Source organism: Glandiceps talaboti, chromosome 18 (genome assembly GCF_964340395.1).
Source record: "Glandiceps talaboti chromosome 18, keGlaTala1.1, whole genome shotgun sequence".
Classification (NCBI taxonomy): domain Eukaryota; kingdom Metazoa; phylum Hemichordata; class Enteropneusta; family Spengelidae; genus Glandiceps; species Glandiceps talaboti.
In genome coordinates, this window is record NC_135566.1 from 4241169 (window position 1) to 4260213 (window position 19045).

Genomic DNA, 19045 nt, shown 5'->3' on the forward strand with positions numbered 1-19045 from the left:
CATTTTTAAAGTGTAGTATGTGTGAAAAGTCAAAGGTAACCAGTTAGAGTAGAGTTTCAAATAAACAAAACAGGAAATCTATCATTAGAGAGATTGAGAAGAAAGAACTGTAGAGACATGACAGGTGAACAAAAATGTGCATCTCTATGGTCACAGGAATGTCGTTTGTCATCCTTCATAAAATCTAGCCAAAGAAAACAATTAGGAAATATTTCTATGTCATCTTTTACTTTGTCTCTCTCTCTTTTACTCCGTATGACGGAAACCACTGCGCTTGAGGCAGTCTGGATATATATGGGGTGGAAATGAAGAATTTGTAGAAAGGTCACAGTGGTTGTATTTAAGGCATAAAATGGCTGATTAATATTCAAAGCAAATGTACAGAGTTTTGATATCAAATACCATAAAATCACAGTCCTAACTCATCCTGGTATTATGCCCAAAGCTATCTATGCTTTCTGAATTTAAAAGCATGTATGCTCGATTAAATATTTAGTTGGTGACAGAGTTAACCACATTTGCCTCAAAATCTACATAGCTTCTGTTGAAGGAATCACTGAAATGTGCATCACATCAAGTTGGTCACCAAAACATACAATTGTTTGAATTCATTAAAATTTACAGATTTATACCTAATTTCAAAACAGGTCTACTGTGTGACATGGAAATTGATGTATTAAGCTATTTGGTAGCAAGTAAACTAGGAAATTTACCAAATGTTGATATTTCTTGATAAAAAAAAACAAGAAACAACTTTTTCAAAATTAGATATACACATGTATGTGGTCAACAAAAATCAAAAGTCAGCTTCTATGTGGCTACTGGCAACAAGACATTGTTAATTTGGTACTCTAAAAATTGAACATTGTAGGGAAAAATGACTGAATCATGAATACTTACAAGTTGTCATTTCCTGTTATTAATTTCCATCAGACTGAGACATAAGTAATTGCTTATTTACAGTTATTATCTTCTTCCTAAGACAGAGTATCAGTGCCTGTGAACACTTATCATCAGAAGCCATGTACATGTATTGTGTGGCCTGAGACTAAATAGAGTTGCTTCTGTGAGTTAACATTTAACAGAGCAGCCCATCAGTGGATTTCTGTTTTAGGACTTCTGTTTCATACTTATCCATACTGAAGCTATTCGTGACCATTCTAAAACCACACTGAGCATCCTCCCATTGTGAAGCATACCCTAAATATCTGGTAAGATGAAATGTCCAAACAAGCTGATAAAAAGCAGCCCTGCCTTACACAGGCCTAAAGTATTAATACAAACCAGTGCTACCTAAGGCAGGCATCAAGAATGTCTGAGGTGAAACAACTAGGCTACTGAACAATTTCACTCACTCCCTAAGCTACTGAATACTTTCAATCACTTCCTGGGCTACAGAATGATTCCAATCACTCCCTAGGCTACAGAATGATTTCAATTACTCCCTAGGCTACAGAATGATTTTAAAGCACTCCCTAGGCTACAGAATGATTTCAATCACGCCACTTCTAGTATCAGAAGATATAATGTAGGATATTACTGACCAAAATATCTTCTTCAAAAGTAGCAACTTTCTTCTTCTTAAAATGGACGGATATACAAAAATATCCAGTAGATTGAACAAGAGAAAAAAATGTCATACACTACAGCAGAAACTAGATATGAAGAGGAAATATTACTGTATGGAAAAATGACATCTATCAATAGCTGTTGATGAATGAGAACCAAATTATCGCTATTCTTTGTTACAATGTTTCCTCATGTGGGGGCGCTGTTCAAGAAGGCTGTAACAATTTTTCCTTTACAGTGTTAATCATGTGGGGGCACTCTTCGCAAGGGGTGTAACCATACCATTGTCCATATTGAATCTAGCTGGTATTTAAATTTGACATGCTGGCCAATATACAATCTGATAACTTGTCTTACCTTTCTTCCTTGTCTAGGTTTGTGGAATTTCGGCTCTGTTCCATTCTCCAGACCTCTTCCGGTATACTTGTCCCAATTACGATTAGACATCTTTCTAATACCATCCTGCTGTGAAGAAACAAAAAACAATGGTTGATGTCAAATACACATTGAAATATAATTTAATTTGTTGATTTCACAATTGTTTTCAAATATAAACACTTGATCTATAACAAGTAATATTGACTTTATTGTTGGGGCAGTATGACTGCACTCAAATTTACAAGAAATACATTGCACATAAATTAAGTTATAACATCATGAAAACATAAAATATACTTGGCAGGAAAAGAATATCAAATCTACTGCAGAGCTAATTAAAAGAAAAACAAAACTTAACAATTAGGCTAATATAATAATGCCATTATGGTTTCAACTTTAGAGTGACGTCACCTCAGTACGTGTAAGTCACCCATATCTACTGACAAGTAAGATTAGGAAGGTACACTGGATTGTGAAGTTAGGCTAATATCACATCTAACTTTGAGTAGCAAATGCTAGACCTGCACTTTTGAGATCTATCCTTGAAATACATTTGCAAATGATTAAACATTAACAATTGGTCAGAAATACTGCAAAAACTGGTTGATATGATGAAATGGGACAGGAACACTGTCAGTCAGACAGAACAATAGCCAGAGACTAACATGTATATAACCCTGTAAATGTATTTAAGTTATAGTCATATACTAGTAATAGTATCACAGAATCACAAGATGAAGACATCTTCCCTTATCCCTGGCAAGACTCATATGCATATTCAAATTATTGATCATGTGACCATGGTCTAAGCCAATAGCAGGTGTCCATTGCCCATTTCAATTTCAATTCCACTGATACAACAACTCCTTCACAGAATAAAAATTGTAACAGGTTGTGTCAAAAAAGTGAAGAACAAAAATCCTCTGAATGAGTTTTATCTGAAACGTTCTTTACAACAATTATCCTACAGAGATCCAAGGTTGAACACAGGGGACAACATCAAGACTTTTTTCTTGAAGCTAGGGATTATCTACAAGTCCAGCATACATGATAGTACTCCTCAGGCAGTTGTTGCGTAGGTGTAACATTGTAACATCACAACAGTAGCTGAGTAACAAAGTAATGACGACATTGGGGAAATCTAGCCCTATTATATCGTGATGTACTACAGGGCATACGTGTCATTTCGAAAGTCTACAGAAACCAGTAAAAGTATGTTCCTTTGGCAAAGAAATAGTATCAGGAAAGATAGCCATTTTATCCACTAAATCAAGAGTGGCTTTATATCATCACAAATGAGATGCAGTGTTCTCCCGAGCATAAAGAAAGCATGGCAGTACCATTTGCTACTCAAACATTATTATGCTAATGATATGCAAATTGATATGCAAATTATCCATCATGCTTGGCTTCAATCCAGGGGAGAACACTGAGATGTGTAAACTAACCAATAAAATTCATACATTTCAGTTTGCATAAAAATATCTTTGGTCGTATCAATTCATTACATGTCATTGTCACTACATAATACAAGATTATAACTTATTTACATACAATTATAATAATTTCATTTCATTTTTTTGATAAATACTGCCATTACATTATTTGCATCAATCTGTACTCCACAACTTTTTCATCTTGATTTATGATTACAAATGTACAGCTAAATTCTGGAACAATATTACATACATAGAACTCAGCATGAACATATACTCTATGACTTCCTAACCTTCACTTTAAATATCATATGTATTGATGATTCCATGACATTATTCACATCAACCTGTAAGCAAAATCCATGGTTTTTTCCATCTTACTATCTGATTTGGCCAGCATGGATAAATACCCTGGCTATATGCCATACAATTAAAGGCCTACTTTGGCTCAGGATTAAAATTTAGGTTTAAAAACCAGCTGTTCGCAGAGCTACAGAAAAAGTTGGTCTACAACAAATGAGTGATCTCAAATCCTTATTGCTACGACTTGGGCCTAAAACATAGCCTTATATTAATAAATTCTGTATATACATTCATTATGTTACTTCCTTGCCTTCAGAAATAATTCCATATATTGTTGACAAACAATTCCATTTTATGTTATTCACATCAGACACTAATCCCTGTTTTCATATATCGTCATATGATTAGGCCAATATGGATAAATTCCAGATTATAGTCCATACATCATACACTACATATGCTCTATGGTTTCCTACATGTAATCTTAAATGATGACATCAAAAATAAGTGAGTATGACAGAACAAGAAAATAATGAAATTCAAAACCAGCAAATATTAATCAATTCATAATACTTTTTGACAGCATCAATTTGATATATGGTATTACATGTATCCTGTATCTGAACTGTAACATTAATGACAGATATATTGGCAATGCAGGATATTTGCAATGGACAGATTATGTGCATGTTGAATTCATTTCAGGTGACAGGATATTATTGGATAATTACACACCTGGAAATTGTCACTAAAGACTTATTTCACATATTTCGCTGGACATCAAAAACATGTAGTGACAAAAATGCTTTCTTGTACAGGAACACAATGTACTAGTCTGGTAATTAGTAAAAATTAGTCTTCGAGAACTAGCTGAATACTGTACAATTGCAAAATTTGTAGTGAAAATATATATGTTTACAGTATACCGGTACTAATTTACATTATACCATGCATGATCCAAAATGAACAAAAAATATGGAATATATATTCTGGTCATTCTACATCAGAAAAATGCACGTCTATGTCACTTGTTCTGCTATGTTCGAAATATGAGTCAAAACATTCAAAATTGCCATTGCTTTGCCCAATTTTTCTATGATATTACTGGCGCTGGTATAATTATGTTATTCACCAATATTTTTCTTCATTCAGCTGGAAAATACTAGTGACCCTAGGGTTGTCCACTACTCGTCTATATTTTCTTTGGCTGAAGGAAGAAATATACTGGGGAAGAACGTCTAATTATTCTTAATCAAGAGAATCATATTGGATTATTTTCAGTCATCTTGTGTCATCTACATTCAGTAATGCTATTAATTTTATTGAAAAGATTGATGAAATGACCTGTATGAAATCTATGACAGGGTTCTCCCTAGGCCTTTATAGAATACTGGGGTTGCACACTCCACACTGAGTTCTTGAGAACAGAAGAAAACTATTAACATAATAATTAGCATAACAATATCATTGTTATATGCAAATTTCCTATAAAGCTTGAACACTGTATACAAGTTTGTAGCTGGGTATTTGATCAGTCCAACTACAGTAAGATAAATTACACTTTGTTTTTGTTGGTTGATCAAGGGTTTGAAGTTAGATGAATGGTTTGGTAAAAGACAAGTCACTCGGCTCCTTGTGGTGAATATAAAATACTTGATTCGACATTTCAGTCTTTACACAGAAGGCTTTCCTTGGAGATAATGAGGTGTGGTGTAGTCGGCTTTGCTAGTCAGTTGAATGCTAATGTATATATATTCAGTCAACTGTCTATATAGTATGCAGTATACACATATTCAATACTATAACAGGACCCTATGGCCTCATAATGGATGGTAGGACATACGGAAGGTTATTTTTGCCCTCAATGCAGTGTATTTTGCTATATTTTTGCTTGCTATCGCTCTTGAAAATACACTTATACAGCTATAGAGTACACCACATCACTAGTGGGAATATGTAAGTAAGTGACTAATTTGTAATTATTTGATACTTCAATAGTGAAATACCATCTAAACTGACACAAATCTGTTCAAGAAATGTTTTAACAACTGAAAGAAGCATGTGTGCTTAAAAAAATATTTATTCATATATTTTCATGAAGATAAGTTTTTGCCTTAGGAACTATTTTATCTCAATTTATCTAATTGCATTATCAACAGTGAAAATACCAGTTCTAATTGTAACATCAATCAATACAGTACACACATAATAATGTGTACACCCTATATGGTTTGCAGGAGTTCATAGATGATCTCCTTCATTCATAAAGTTTGTTTTGATCCCAATGCATTGCCACCCAGATCTACATGTTACTTCTCTCCTGTACAACTCACTAAAGTCAATATTTAAAATTTTGACCCAAACCTCCTGCCTGCTTAGATTCAACCCCATGAATCTACAATACACGGAAGACAGAGTTTTGTTCTTCTTACCGTCTATCCCTAGATTCCTTCCATATGACGATGCAACTTGCACAAGATCTGTACTTTTGACCCTATCTAGCCTACCTGTAGACTTAAAAATAACTATCACTACACTATTCCTCTATTCTGATATTCTTATTTTTTTTAATTATCTTACATGAACCAATTCTTTCCCATCCCCCTTACCATTCAACTCACAATGGCTTTGCAATGACCCTAAGCTTCACCCAGTCCCCATGACAATAAACTTACTCAAGACATTTTGATCCTCCACTATGCTGAGATCTAGTGTATTCCATAAGGGGACCAAATTTGCTTTCTAATTTTGACCTCCAACTTCCACCCTGATTAGTTGTTCCCCCTTACTACAATCCATGTCACAATATCTTTGTAATTTTGACCCTAACTTACATCTCACCTAGATTATCCCCATGAAACTATGACTCCCTCATGACATCAGCTTTGTAAGTCAGCCCCTTCAGTATGCCGAGATCTATTCAATACAGTGATCAAAATTCCTTAAGATGTTTATTTGTTCTGCACTTTTGATCCAACCTCAAACCAACCCAAATTGGAGTTCCTCTGTAACATACACTCTAACATACTGATATCAACTGCAACCCAATAAAGACAACTAGACAACAAAAGACATTTGTCATGTTCATGTGGCCCTTGTCTCTACCCTGCCTACAAGTAATTCCTCTCCAACAGAATACAATTCACAACTCACTTGTGGCATTAACTTTAAATACAAAACGTACATCCCCTCTACTATACTATGCTGATATCTAGTACAGCATCTCAAGAAGTCAATCAAACCCACAAATGTTTTTTTTGGTATAGATTTTGACCCTATCCACCCTTACAATCTGACTGAGATTGGAATATAATCACCAAGCCTGTACACTTCACGTCACCTAATATCAAACCAATGAACTGTTGCTCACCTGTCTTAGTTTTATCAGCTACGTCTCTTTGGAATGGAAAGTGATGAGATTGTGGGACATCACTAGGGAGATCCATGGCTCCATGGTTATTATACTTATTTTTATACATCATTAATCTATGCAATTCAAATGGATGTTCTCTTGGGAGGCGTACAGAATGGGCCATCGAGGTTACTACCTTTGGCTGTGCTATAACACAAGTTCCTTACTAATCCCAACATATGTTGCTATTCAACACTTCCTAATCAGATGTCTGTTTACAACATTTTTTATGCTCATGTCAACTCTGTATTATTCACGATTTTCATCATTTCACGGATTTCAATTGCAGGAATAGAAAACTGAATTCCACAGCACAGCACATCTAATCGAATAATGCCTACATCGCCTTTATTTCTCCGAGTAGATGAAATTCTTTGTAGAATGATTTACAACTGGGACTGTGTAGCAATGCAAACACCTCTAATCAATGTATATTAACAATATCAACAGAACATATATATTAACTTGTCGTATCAATTACGCTATAAAGGGTTTGTAAGAGGACGATGTAATAATATCCTTAAAGATTATGCTACTTTATGAGATAAATTCCCCATGTACGTCTAAGACACATTTCATCATTGCAAATCCACTACATCAAGACGACATAGACAAATCACCGTCCTTGGCAAATGCATACTGAAATCAACCCATATAACATAGGTCTGAAATTAGATCCTGGTGGCATGAAGCTGTGAGGTGGGCAAACTCAAACAGTTGACACTATTCTTCATGTAGCTTATACACTAAATGACACTGTGTCAAGTCGAAATTACCACAGCTGACCAATCATTCTCATTTCACTAATCAAATTGGAAATTTGGGATGAATTTATGTTTGGGCATGTCTCCTGCGGGTTGCACAGGAAAGTGTTACATGTACTGAGTAAACTGGTAAGGTGAGAGGGCTGTAATTGTGTATGTCTGTCGTCTGTCTCTGGTGTCTTCTACATTGTTATGTATCATAATCCCTCTGGTATGCTGCTAATTGGAATTACAGTACAGACTGCTCAACCTGGAATTCCACTTTATAAATATGAAATTCATTCCTGCATAATTTCTGGTTTCTCTGGTGCATAGTTATGGCATAAATTTCATCAATTGTCATCTATGCATGTGCACAGACTTGAGAATCTTGTTCTTCACTACACATGTATCAAAGTTGACATCCCTGAACCCATCAAATCCAAGTAGAGTTCAGACTGAATGATGGACTGATTTTAGCACGTCACACTTTCAGATCTCCAGTTGTTTACAACCCATTTGAAAAATGAATACCATGTAGCAGCGATTTGTATATATATATATTAATTTGACAGATGACTGACACTGGTTTGTCACCTATAGTTATATCAATATTTTGTTATATTGCAATCAAATGCCTTAAACTGTCAAAAAAAATTCAAAAACTTTAGAATGTTGGGTTAGCTATATCAAAATAGTACCTACTGTTGGTTGGTACAATATATGTGTATAGGAAGGGAGAAGAAGGGATAGGTAGATATGCAGGAGGGGGTGGGGTGGGGATATGCGGACATGCAGGGGGGGATCGAGGAGAGCATTTGACGGACAATGTGTGTGTTGCAAGTTTGTGCGCATGTGAACACATGTCCACAACGTTTGTGTATGAAGATGCAGTAAGTATGTGTACATGGGTGTGTACATCCCTGTGTACATTCATGTGTATGTGTGTATGTGCGTGTGTGTGTGTTTGTGTATGTGTGTGTGTGTGTTTGTGTGTGTGTGTGTGTGTTTGTGTGTGTGTGTGTGTGTGTTTGTGTGTGTGTGTGTTTGTGTGTGTTTGTGTGTGTGTGTGTGTGTGTGTGTGTGTGTGTGTGTGTGTGTGTGTGTGTGTGTGTGTGTGTGTATGTGTGTTTGCATGTGTGTTTTAAGGTATATACTGGTATGCCTGAATGTAGGACAGGTCAGTCACTAGATAAATATCAAAATAATTCTATATATTTATAGATCTTTATATATACCTCATATTATGATAGTATTATGCACCTATTAGTTTTCTCATTTTCTCCATGACCAGTTGGGAACATAATAACTTATTATTATTATCATTATTATTATTATTATCAAAAAAATATCTTTATTCAGGGTAAAACTCAATAAGCGTTACAAACAAAGCAGAGCATTGTAGGATCGGCTTCTTTCCATTGAGGCCCTCATACATCAAATCAACAATCACGCTAAAGTCCACTTACAAATTCATATAGATCATACATAACATGATATTTTTACACGAGAAGGAAGTGATTTGCTTTAAAATGCAAAAGTTGTACAGCAGATAAAATTATTCTCTTGCAGTGTCTTTCGTTAAGTAACAAGGAACATACCTAAAATTCCCTGCCATATTTCTGTAGTTTCCCATCAAAATTATGGATATGGAAATGTCTGCAAATTTTACAAAAGATTTCATGCCCCCGCTATGTTAAAGGTTCCCAAACGGTGAAACATTTTTTAACAAAAATGCTGTCCTATTTAATAAATCTACAACTTTTTTTATACAAGACTTAGTACTTGCAAACACTTGACAAAAAAAGTTTCAAACACCCACCACATCTGTCTTTAAGTCAGAAAAATCTCGGCTTTACATGTACAGACATTAGGACTCCACTTTATCAGTTCGATCACTGTTAAAATTCAAATTCTGGGAAGCACAGCAGCTTGTTCATGCATGCCTTTCTGTGGTTGAGTGTGAAGCCATGCATTTGTGGTAAAACCACTGGACAACCTCAACATACATGTTAAGTATACAGCCACCATTTCAACAAAATAACATAGTACCTATTATAATGAGTTGTCCTCTCAAAATACCTACATACCATCATATATGCTGCGTGTATTAATTAAAGTAGTCCAACAAGGTAATTTTGGAATTTTTCCTCAAAATGGTTCTGATATTGTGAGATAAGATGAAATATTTGCTTCCTTTTTGACTGAATAAACAATCATTATACACAGAAATCTGGATTTTAATAAGTTATTTTGATATTAAAGTTGTATCAAATAGTCTCTTTTCTAAAAGATCATTTATACAGACTATTGAATATAACAGAATGGGACTATTTTTTTATAATAAAATTTTACTGTTTGCTCATAGTAAATGCACCTGCGTGTATGTAATGTATGTGTGTATGTATGTATGTATGTATGTATGTGTGTGTTTGTATGTATGTATGTATGTATGTATGTATGTATGTATGTATGTATGTATGTATGTATGTACATGTATGTATGTATGTATGTATGTATGTATGTATGTATGTATGTATGTATGTATGTGTGTGTATGTATGTATGTATGTATGTATGTATGTATGTATCTATGTATCTATGTATGTATATACATGTACATGTGGTGCCAACTGCTATAACAGCTGTTGATAGATAAATAGCTATTAATTGAATAATGAAACAAGTGTTTCGTCATAATCTACTACATTATAGAATAATAATCATTATCAATGAAGTAATAATTGGTTTTTATGTAATAATTTAATTTCATAAATAAAATTCAAAACACACTTTAGGTTAAAAATATGGAAATTCAATAGTTCTTATTTGATTGATGCAATCAAAGTCGTCAATGAATAACTTGAAAACTTATTAAATTTGCTGAATATTTTGTGAATATCAAATCAATGAAAACATCAAGCCCAATTAATCCTTATTGCATTAAACCACTTTGACCAAAATTCTATTATACAGTAAGGACTTCAAAAGAGCATGATTAATTTGGCTGAAGGGTAGATGTCTTTCATTCCTAGCTTGCACTAATCTAGTTCTTAGGTGTAGCTGTTTTCATTTTCTACAATTGCTCTCCCCTCTCCATTTAGTCAAATGGACAAATTCTATCAAAAATCTTGCTAAATCTCCTGCTGGGGAAGTAGTGAACCATGAATGTCAATAGTAACCCATCACACACTGACAGGCAGTTGTAATTGGTTACTTTGCTCAGTTTATTCATGGTTTACTATAAACTCAACCTCCAGTCAAGTGACGTGAGAACGTCATCAGGTTTATATCAAAGCTCCAATAGCATAAACTAACACTTTTGGTGGTAAGAACAGAAAGCAGCGCTAAAGAAAGCCATTTGACTATACAGTAAGTGGAGATGATGGTAGCATGATGTGTATAAGGACTAGATGAAGTTTGTACTTGTTTGTATCAGGTCCCTGACATACAATTTATCATTTGACTGTGATAGGAAAGTTAAGTTATTCTGTGCACTATCAAAAACTACAACTAGACAAACAGAGGATTACCTATATTCTATCTATCTATCATAAAATGAATATATGATAAAACATTAGCTGTTTAATCATCATACACAACATGGTGGCAACAGTGGTGGTGGGTGGGGGAGGAGGAGGAGGAGGTGGTGGTGGTGGTGGTGGTGGAGGTGATAGTGGTGAGGGGGAAGAAGAGGTGGTGGTGTTGGTGATGGTGGTGAAAAGGAGGAGGTGGTGTTGGTGGTGGTGCAGGAACAGGAGGGGAGAATGATATGATGATGATGATGATGACGATGACGATGACGATGACGATGACGATGACGACGACGACGACGACGACGACGACGACGGCGACGGCGACGACGACGACGGCGATGAGGAGTAGAATTATGATAGAAATAGGCTTTCTTTTATAAAGAAGACATTATTTATTCAGGCATTGATTCTAATTCTTTTCCTATCACTCTCCATTCTATATCTACCATGAGAATTCCATACAGTTTTGGATGTCAGCTAACTGTAGAACTAACTACTGCTATGAATAGTAGAAAGGTTAAAACATAAAATTCTCCTATTTACCCTTGAGGAATAACATTACATGTAAGTCATACTCTTGGCACTTCTTTCTATACATTCCAGCATACACAAAATTTACTACACGTACTCTGGGGACAGATCAATTTACTGAAAATATACACTGGAGATGCACACTATCAAACTGGGACAAATACATACTTTTTTTGTCCATTAGATTTTAGCATTATGCATAAAATGTATTATTGATTTATGATTGTGACAATAAAACATATCTGTTTTTATGACAGCTCTGAGTATGATAGTTCCACTGGTGATTATCTATTCACTAAAATTAGATATTATGGGATGTAAGTGATGTTATCAACACAAACTTATACACACCTCACTGCTTTTAACCCATTCCCCCAGTAGAGGAGATAACTGATCTATTTAACAAAGAAATGTTATTAGTTATGCAAGACAGAGGTGTAGTCTTATTCCCACTCCACTGACCCAGCTTCTGATCAGAACAGTATATATCCAATCGTAACACATCTTTCCAGCGTCTGCTTGGTCATAGACAAAGACATTGCTTCTATCGACTTAACATGTCATACGATGATTATTATTTGTTCAAGCATTTTTGTCAGTATTTTACTACACAGTGCTCACGGTACACTTCAATTACTATTGCTGGTACGGACATATAACAGCACAACATACTTTTTTTATGTCATGAGCAGCATACACTCAATCCATAGCAGCCTCTGAATTACAATTTACATACAAGTAGGATTGAACAGTCGCTCTAAATAGAAATTCCATCATTTGCTAGACAAAATACTTCTTAATGATTTTTCATATCCTTGTTGGAAGAGTGCATACAACCCTTGAAATAACACCGGTGTGTTTGCCTGCCCCCTTGCAATCAGGAATGGAGACAAGAATTCATGCATAGACATACAGTGTAATTAGTGTTCGTAACTTGAAAGTTTTAACACCACAGGATCTTGGATCCCAGAACACTATTCATTTATTAGAATGCTACATGCTATAACAATCAAATGTGATGGTCACTATAAAGTTTATTAACTGAATTTTTTATTTTACAAGTTACATGACCAAATATAAACAAACAGATAAAAACATTGCATCAACCTACATGAGAAGCACCTGCTGTTGTTTTTTGTATCAGTTATCTTGTTGTCTTTACCTAATTTGTCTTTGCATGAAGCCTTTTCTTTAATAGCTCACTTCATTCAAGCAAATGCACCGGTATTTTTTCGCCAGTTGTACAATGTATATACACAAATACCAACAACCATGATCACATATTTTTCATGATCTACACTTCAGATTTACACTGTTGTTGGAAACCTTTTGGAATCAGGTTTATAGACACAGGCTAACAACTACACTTTACTGACACACCAACACAAAGGCATGCATCGACATCATATCATACGTTGTATTGTTATTGGAACCCTTTTGGAATTATATTGACACAGGGCAGACTACCACATCTCATATTATTCCACCCTTATCGGTTTGTTCATCTGAGTGCTAGCTGATACATGTAGGACAGCATGCCCCACCATATTTTATGGACTTGAGCATTCAGATTGGCAGGTCTGGCAAAAAAGGCAAAGGTGGGCTCACTTTTCAAGAAGGCTGCTGCATGAGCAAAATGATACACATAAAAATACTGACACGCAGTCTTGTGATCAGACAATAATGGATCTAAGTCTATGACATCACTTTAAAATTTGCATATTGTTGTGATTTAACTTCTGCACTTTGCTGTAATACTCGTAACTCATAGCCTACCTGTAGACATGTACAACTAATACTACAAGACTATATTTCTGCTATCCTAACTGACATTTTGGTTTTTGAATTTTCACCCCGTCCAACAAGTCTACCATGAAAATTCAAAAAAATGAAAATGTCAGTTAAGACAGCAGAAATAGTGTTGTAGAGTTAGTCCTACGTGTCTACAGGTAGGTTATTCAACTCAAGATCTAATGTCAAGAACTGTGTATTGCTGGCGAAAATATGTTAATACTCCTCATATTTCGCTAACCATTTTGGTAGGTTTTGATACATAACATACCAAAATTTGTGTGAGAAACACACTCAGGTACAATGACTTGGGGCACTTACCTACTTATCACCCATACCAAGTGCAATATGTGTTCTAATTTTTATGAGTTTCAGTTTTTACTGCAAGTTCTTTCATTGGCTACAGTGTGATACCATCATCATACATGTACTAAAATTACAAATATAGTCACTTGATTTGTACCATATTGCATTAATGATGAAACACGTGTATAATATCCTGTCCTCAAAAAGATTACTGGAAAACAAGCACTTTCTACATTTGTGAAAGAGATCATCCGTATAATGTAGTGAAAGCAAAAGTACACATTCAATATGGAGTTTTATGGCACGGAAATATGCCATGTACTAAAAGACAATATTAAATGTAGTTACAACACATTGCTGCCATACGTGTATAACGATATAAGCTCAGAGCTCATCAATTTCAAACAAGTTTCACTTCAAAACCTTCCTTTTCGAAGTATTGATTACTACTCTCTTTGCTTTTTATATTCTTTTTAATTCGGACTATCATTTAGATTTGTTTTCACATTTTAACAGATTATGACGCAGAGGCTGTGGGTTTTTTTGTTTGTTTGTTTTTTGTTGTTGTTGGTTTTTTGTTTTGTTTTGTTTCTTTTGTTTGTTGTTGTTGTTTTTGTTTTGTTTTGTTTTTTGTTGTTGTTGTTGTTGTTGTTGTTGTTGTTGTTGTTGTTGGGTTGTTTTTTTTGTTGTTGTTGTTTTTTTGGGGGGGGTAATTTTTTTCTGCATACATCAAAAGGCTCATACGTCCCAAGGCTCTCTCTGTACTGAAGCTGTTACAATGTACCATTACTTGCTTTTTAGACAGAACTCAGACCTGGTATTCAAGCAAAACATTTCAATCACATGAAAATATGTTTACCACAGTTGAAAAAACCAATATCATTATGCCATCCATAACAATAACAATGCTCAATGCCTTTACATGTAAAAGGCACACCACAAGTTATTATACTTGGGTAGTTTACTTATAGCAGGTCTAGTTAGTGAGTATTTGAAGGTCATCAGCCTATGATACAATAAGAAAAGTTATTGTACAGTAAAATGGGGCAGTTTAATTGAGGTTTTATGTCAGTATTTTCAACTCTGGTAATAAACATTACAACTCAGCATGTGACACTTTATTTACGTGATTTATGTGATTCAAATCAAAGAATCTTACATACTGTGATTGTTTACAAGTCACATACAACTTTCAAATCAAGTAACCATGACTGTTTTCAAAGAGATGCATATGTACTTTTTTGTACAGTAGTCTTCTGACATGATTTAATAGGGAACTTGCAATCCAGACTGAGCATGCTCAGATGTAAAGGACTATGGGATTATCTGTGGTTATCGTAATGCCTAATCTGGCACTACCGACATAATAAACCTCCTACAGTGGTCAGGATAACTACGAATTGATTATTTGTGGTTGCAAGCAATGTAACATTGTTGTTTACAATACCAATTGATTAGTATTTATTATCACGATTCCCATGATGCAACATTCAACATGGCAGGTTTCCAAGTTCCCTGTTAAGTATATGAATCACTAATTCTATTTAACATATCTCATCAAATCATTTTTGTTGCCATGCACAACCAAAACTGGTTATCACACATCACAATCTTATCAGAAATTACATACATGTATATACCAATATCAGTGAGCACTGGTGCGTGTGCATAGTAGTGGTATTTGCACTGCAGTCCAATTCCGAAAACATTGCATATCTACATGCAAATGATATGCAAATGAGGACATGGTCATTCATTGTGCATGAAAGCATGTGATTGCAGTCTCGTTTTTAACAAAATTTGATGTTTCGGATAAACATGTCATAATAAGAGAACTACATGTATATCATATATGCCACATGAGTTCCAGTATGGGTATACCTAGTGTTTGCAGTGTTTTCTACTGCACTTTCACTCGCTATAAATATGGTCACAGAAACACTGCAAACACTTGTACACATACCACGAGTACGCCACACTTGTGCATCATACTAGTACTATTTAATGAGGTGCAATTTATTTTCCTAGATAATGTCAAATCTGCAGGCTCTCCTTTTACTAGCTGTACACTGAACCTATTTTAAAACCAGAACATTTTCACGCTTACTGGAAGAGTGGAAGGCATATACTACATGTACACATAGATAAACAACTTCATGTTTCCTTTAGCATGATCTCCTTTCTATGGTATTTACCAAATCTATCTAGAAACCTAAAATAAATTTAAGGAAGGCTTATAACTGTTAAACGAAATACCAAATACATTTTTATGCCTATTTGGAAGGACTTATTTTATCTATAAAAATGAAACTCATTTTCAGAACAGCTATCTAGATTTCTTTTTTCACTACGTGACAGATTTAAAAGATCAAATAAGTGACAGAGTTGACATGTTTTGCTGGCATTTATGTAAAATCACTTTAATGTTCTCTTGCAGAAAATACTGTTGAACTGATGGTGTACACATAACAAAGATTTGACAACTCTAAATCTTTTATTTCCTTTAACATTCACCTCATTAGTAAAACCATATTTTTTATGTCCTTCTCACAATTCCACTGACCCCTGATTTTAGCTGAAGACAGCTAAACAAGACATTTTATTAGTTAGTAGAAGTATATGACTCCAGAGAGAGGGAGGATAAGAGAGACAGTATCTTTTAATACTTTTCATCTCTGTATGCAGTTACTGAAATGGTACATGTACATGAAGGGTTCATACATGTAGTTATGTCTATGGTTGCTAGTCAGATTTTGTCAACTGAACAGTTTCAGGGACAATTTTCTATTGCTTTCCATTGATCTAATGGCCTACTACCTTACAAATTTGGTAGTCTCGATATGGTTAGGTTCACACCCTGAAATTAGTGCCCCAACATGATCCAATTTGAACCTATTACTGTACTATTATGGATAAATTCGACTTCTAATTTACATGTCTAATTATTTGCATTTTAAATTGTTACTTGTCTGATCGAAAAAATAGTACTGAAGTTACAGCCACTACAGGTTTAATGGTTAGTCACAGTCATGGTTATAATACATACAGAAAAACAAACACAGACTCTATTTAATAGTCTATGGTAGTTGTGAGTTCATTCCTCTGTTACATGGTTTCAATGACATGCCAGGAAATGGCCCCACTTAGAAACATCAGTCAAAATAAATATGAATATTTTAAATATAAGATCCCCTCTAAGGCATTTCACTGATCTTTCCATGTTATAGTTGCAGAAAATTTGAACTAAGCATGGTTTTCATGTTAAAATATTAATATAATATACAATATATAAATCAATATATAATAGTAAGCATAATATTAATATATATATATATTAAGTATGACACACAATGGTGGGCTGAAAATATGATATGCATGTCAAATGTAATCTCATAGTTGTGGTAAGTTTGAATGACACTGTTTGGTCACGATTAAAGAAAAGGTTATGCATCATTGGCACATCGGTGGATTCTAGGAACATATGGAGATGGCTTTATTTTCCAACATTTACAATAGTAATGACAGAGACAAGTTTTGTACCTCTTTTCAAATTGGTATCCCAAAACCTAAATGTGTGAAGTATACATGTACATTCTATTTACAACAGTTTGTTTGCCTGTCTATATTGCCACTGTTTTGAGGCCTGCAGTTCTACAACTTCCATAGTTTCTGTTGTTGAATTTTTTATCAGATTTCAAGAGCTAATTTAACTAAGTGTAGCTTTCAAATGTTTACTTCCAGTTTATGGGTTATTAGGCCATAATAGGGTCTATTGCTATCCATGGCATCTTGAATCACAATGTCTCTTTTGAAATAATTCAATACCATGGGTAGCATTTAGACTACTCAGTTATATGTAGAGCATGTGCATTTTTCTGTATTGTTTGTCTGTACTCTGATGAGGGAGGTTGTAATTTCTCTTGAGAAATAACATTTTTTTCTTGCATTTAGTAACCATGTTGTGGCTTTGCCTAGGACTAAAAATCACATTATATAAGCTTTATCGTTGGCAATTTTAACCCTCTTCAGGTCAAGTCCATGTAAAAGATAGTGGCTGTGACAGGAATAGGGTTTAGGGACTTACAAAAAGGATGAACTTACACCTGTAGCCTTTGATTTCATATGGATATTTTCAGCAAGCACCAGACCACACAACAATAATTTATTCATATGCAAATAGTGTACAGGCTGTGATGGCTCACATTTCATGAATGGTTTTAATCACAATATGCACAGAGTGGTAAAGGTATCATAGACAGTGCCACATATGTACATTTGAGCATTACCGGAAGATTAAAATCGTTTAGTACTAAAATTCATTACATTATTATTCCGGAACTACATTTCAATTCATTATCCATATGTAAGTGAAAGGTTTTAACATAGGTAGTACATTGTCAAGGCCTACAACACTTCTCTTGCTGTTTGATCAGTATTGAAGAGACAATCAGATATTATTCCCCAATATTTTCCTTCCTTCTGCTAAGGAAAAGATCCGGGGAGTGATGACAGGGGTTCGGTCACTACAAATCGATAAACTAATAGAGACAAAACCCTTCCTTTAGGTCATGAATATTTTCTGCATGACTGAAAAAAAAATTGGGGGATAATACCTCAAGCATTATAATATGAAAAATAGGGAACGATAATGATAATCTGGAATATCCATACTGACTGATAGTCTGTCTGAGCACTATAGAACCAATGATATGTACACGTAGATACACAGTGTCGTGACTGTATAACGCCACCAGGGTAGAGATTATATATAGGGTTTTTTTGTTCAAACACGTACACCCTGGCTTACGTGTGGTACTGTAAAGTTTTATATAATCAAATATACAGCTCACAGCAATCCTATTTGGGTGATAGACATGTGAATTACTTTACAGTTGTGTAATTTCAAATATAAAGTAATGAGAATCAAACTAGAAATGAGGTGTTGCATGACATACACACATTCACAAATGTTGCTGTTCACAAGTGACAGTCACAGTTTGGCTACATGTAGTTGCAGATTACACTCTGAATACATTCAAAA

General features: G+C 34.7%; 1 protein-coding gene across 6 annotated transcripts in view; it reads right to left on the minus strand.

The window, feature by feature from the left end:
- The window catches only part of LOC144448923 (autism susceptibility gene 2 protein homolog), a 145390-nt gene that overhangs the window by 95898 nt on the left and 30447 nt on the right, over window positions 1-19045 (minus strand). For 4 of the 6 annotated variants that reach the window (XM_078139293.1, XM_078139296.1, XM_078139294.1 and 1 more), the window contains exon 2: window positions 1927-2034. In XM_078139293.1, coding sequence (XP_077995419.1) covers window positions 1927-2034 — 108 coding nt within the window. Of the gene's footprint in view, window positions 1-1571; window positions 1575-1926; window positions 2035-19045 lie in introns of all 6 variants that reach the window. The other 2 variants (XM_078139295.1, XM_078139292.1) reach the window with 2 other exon arrangements.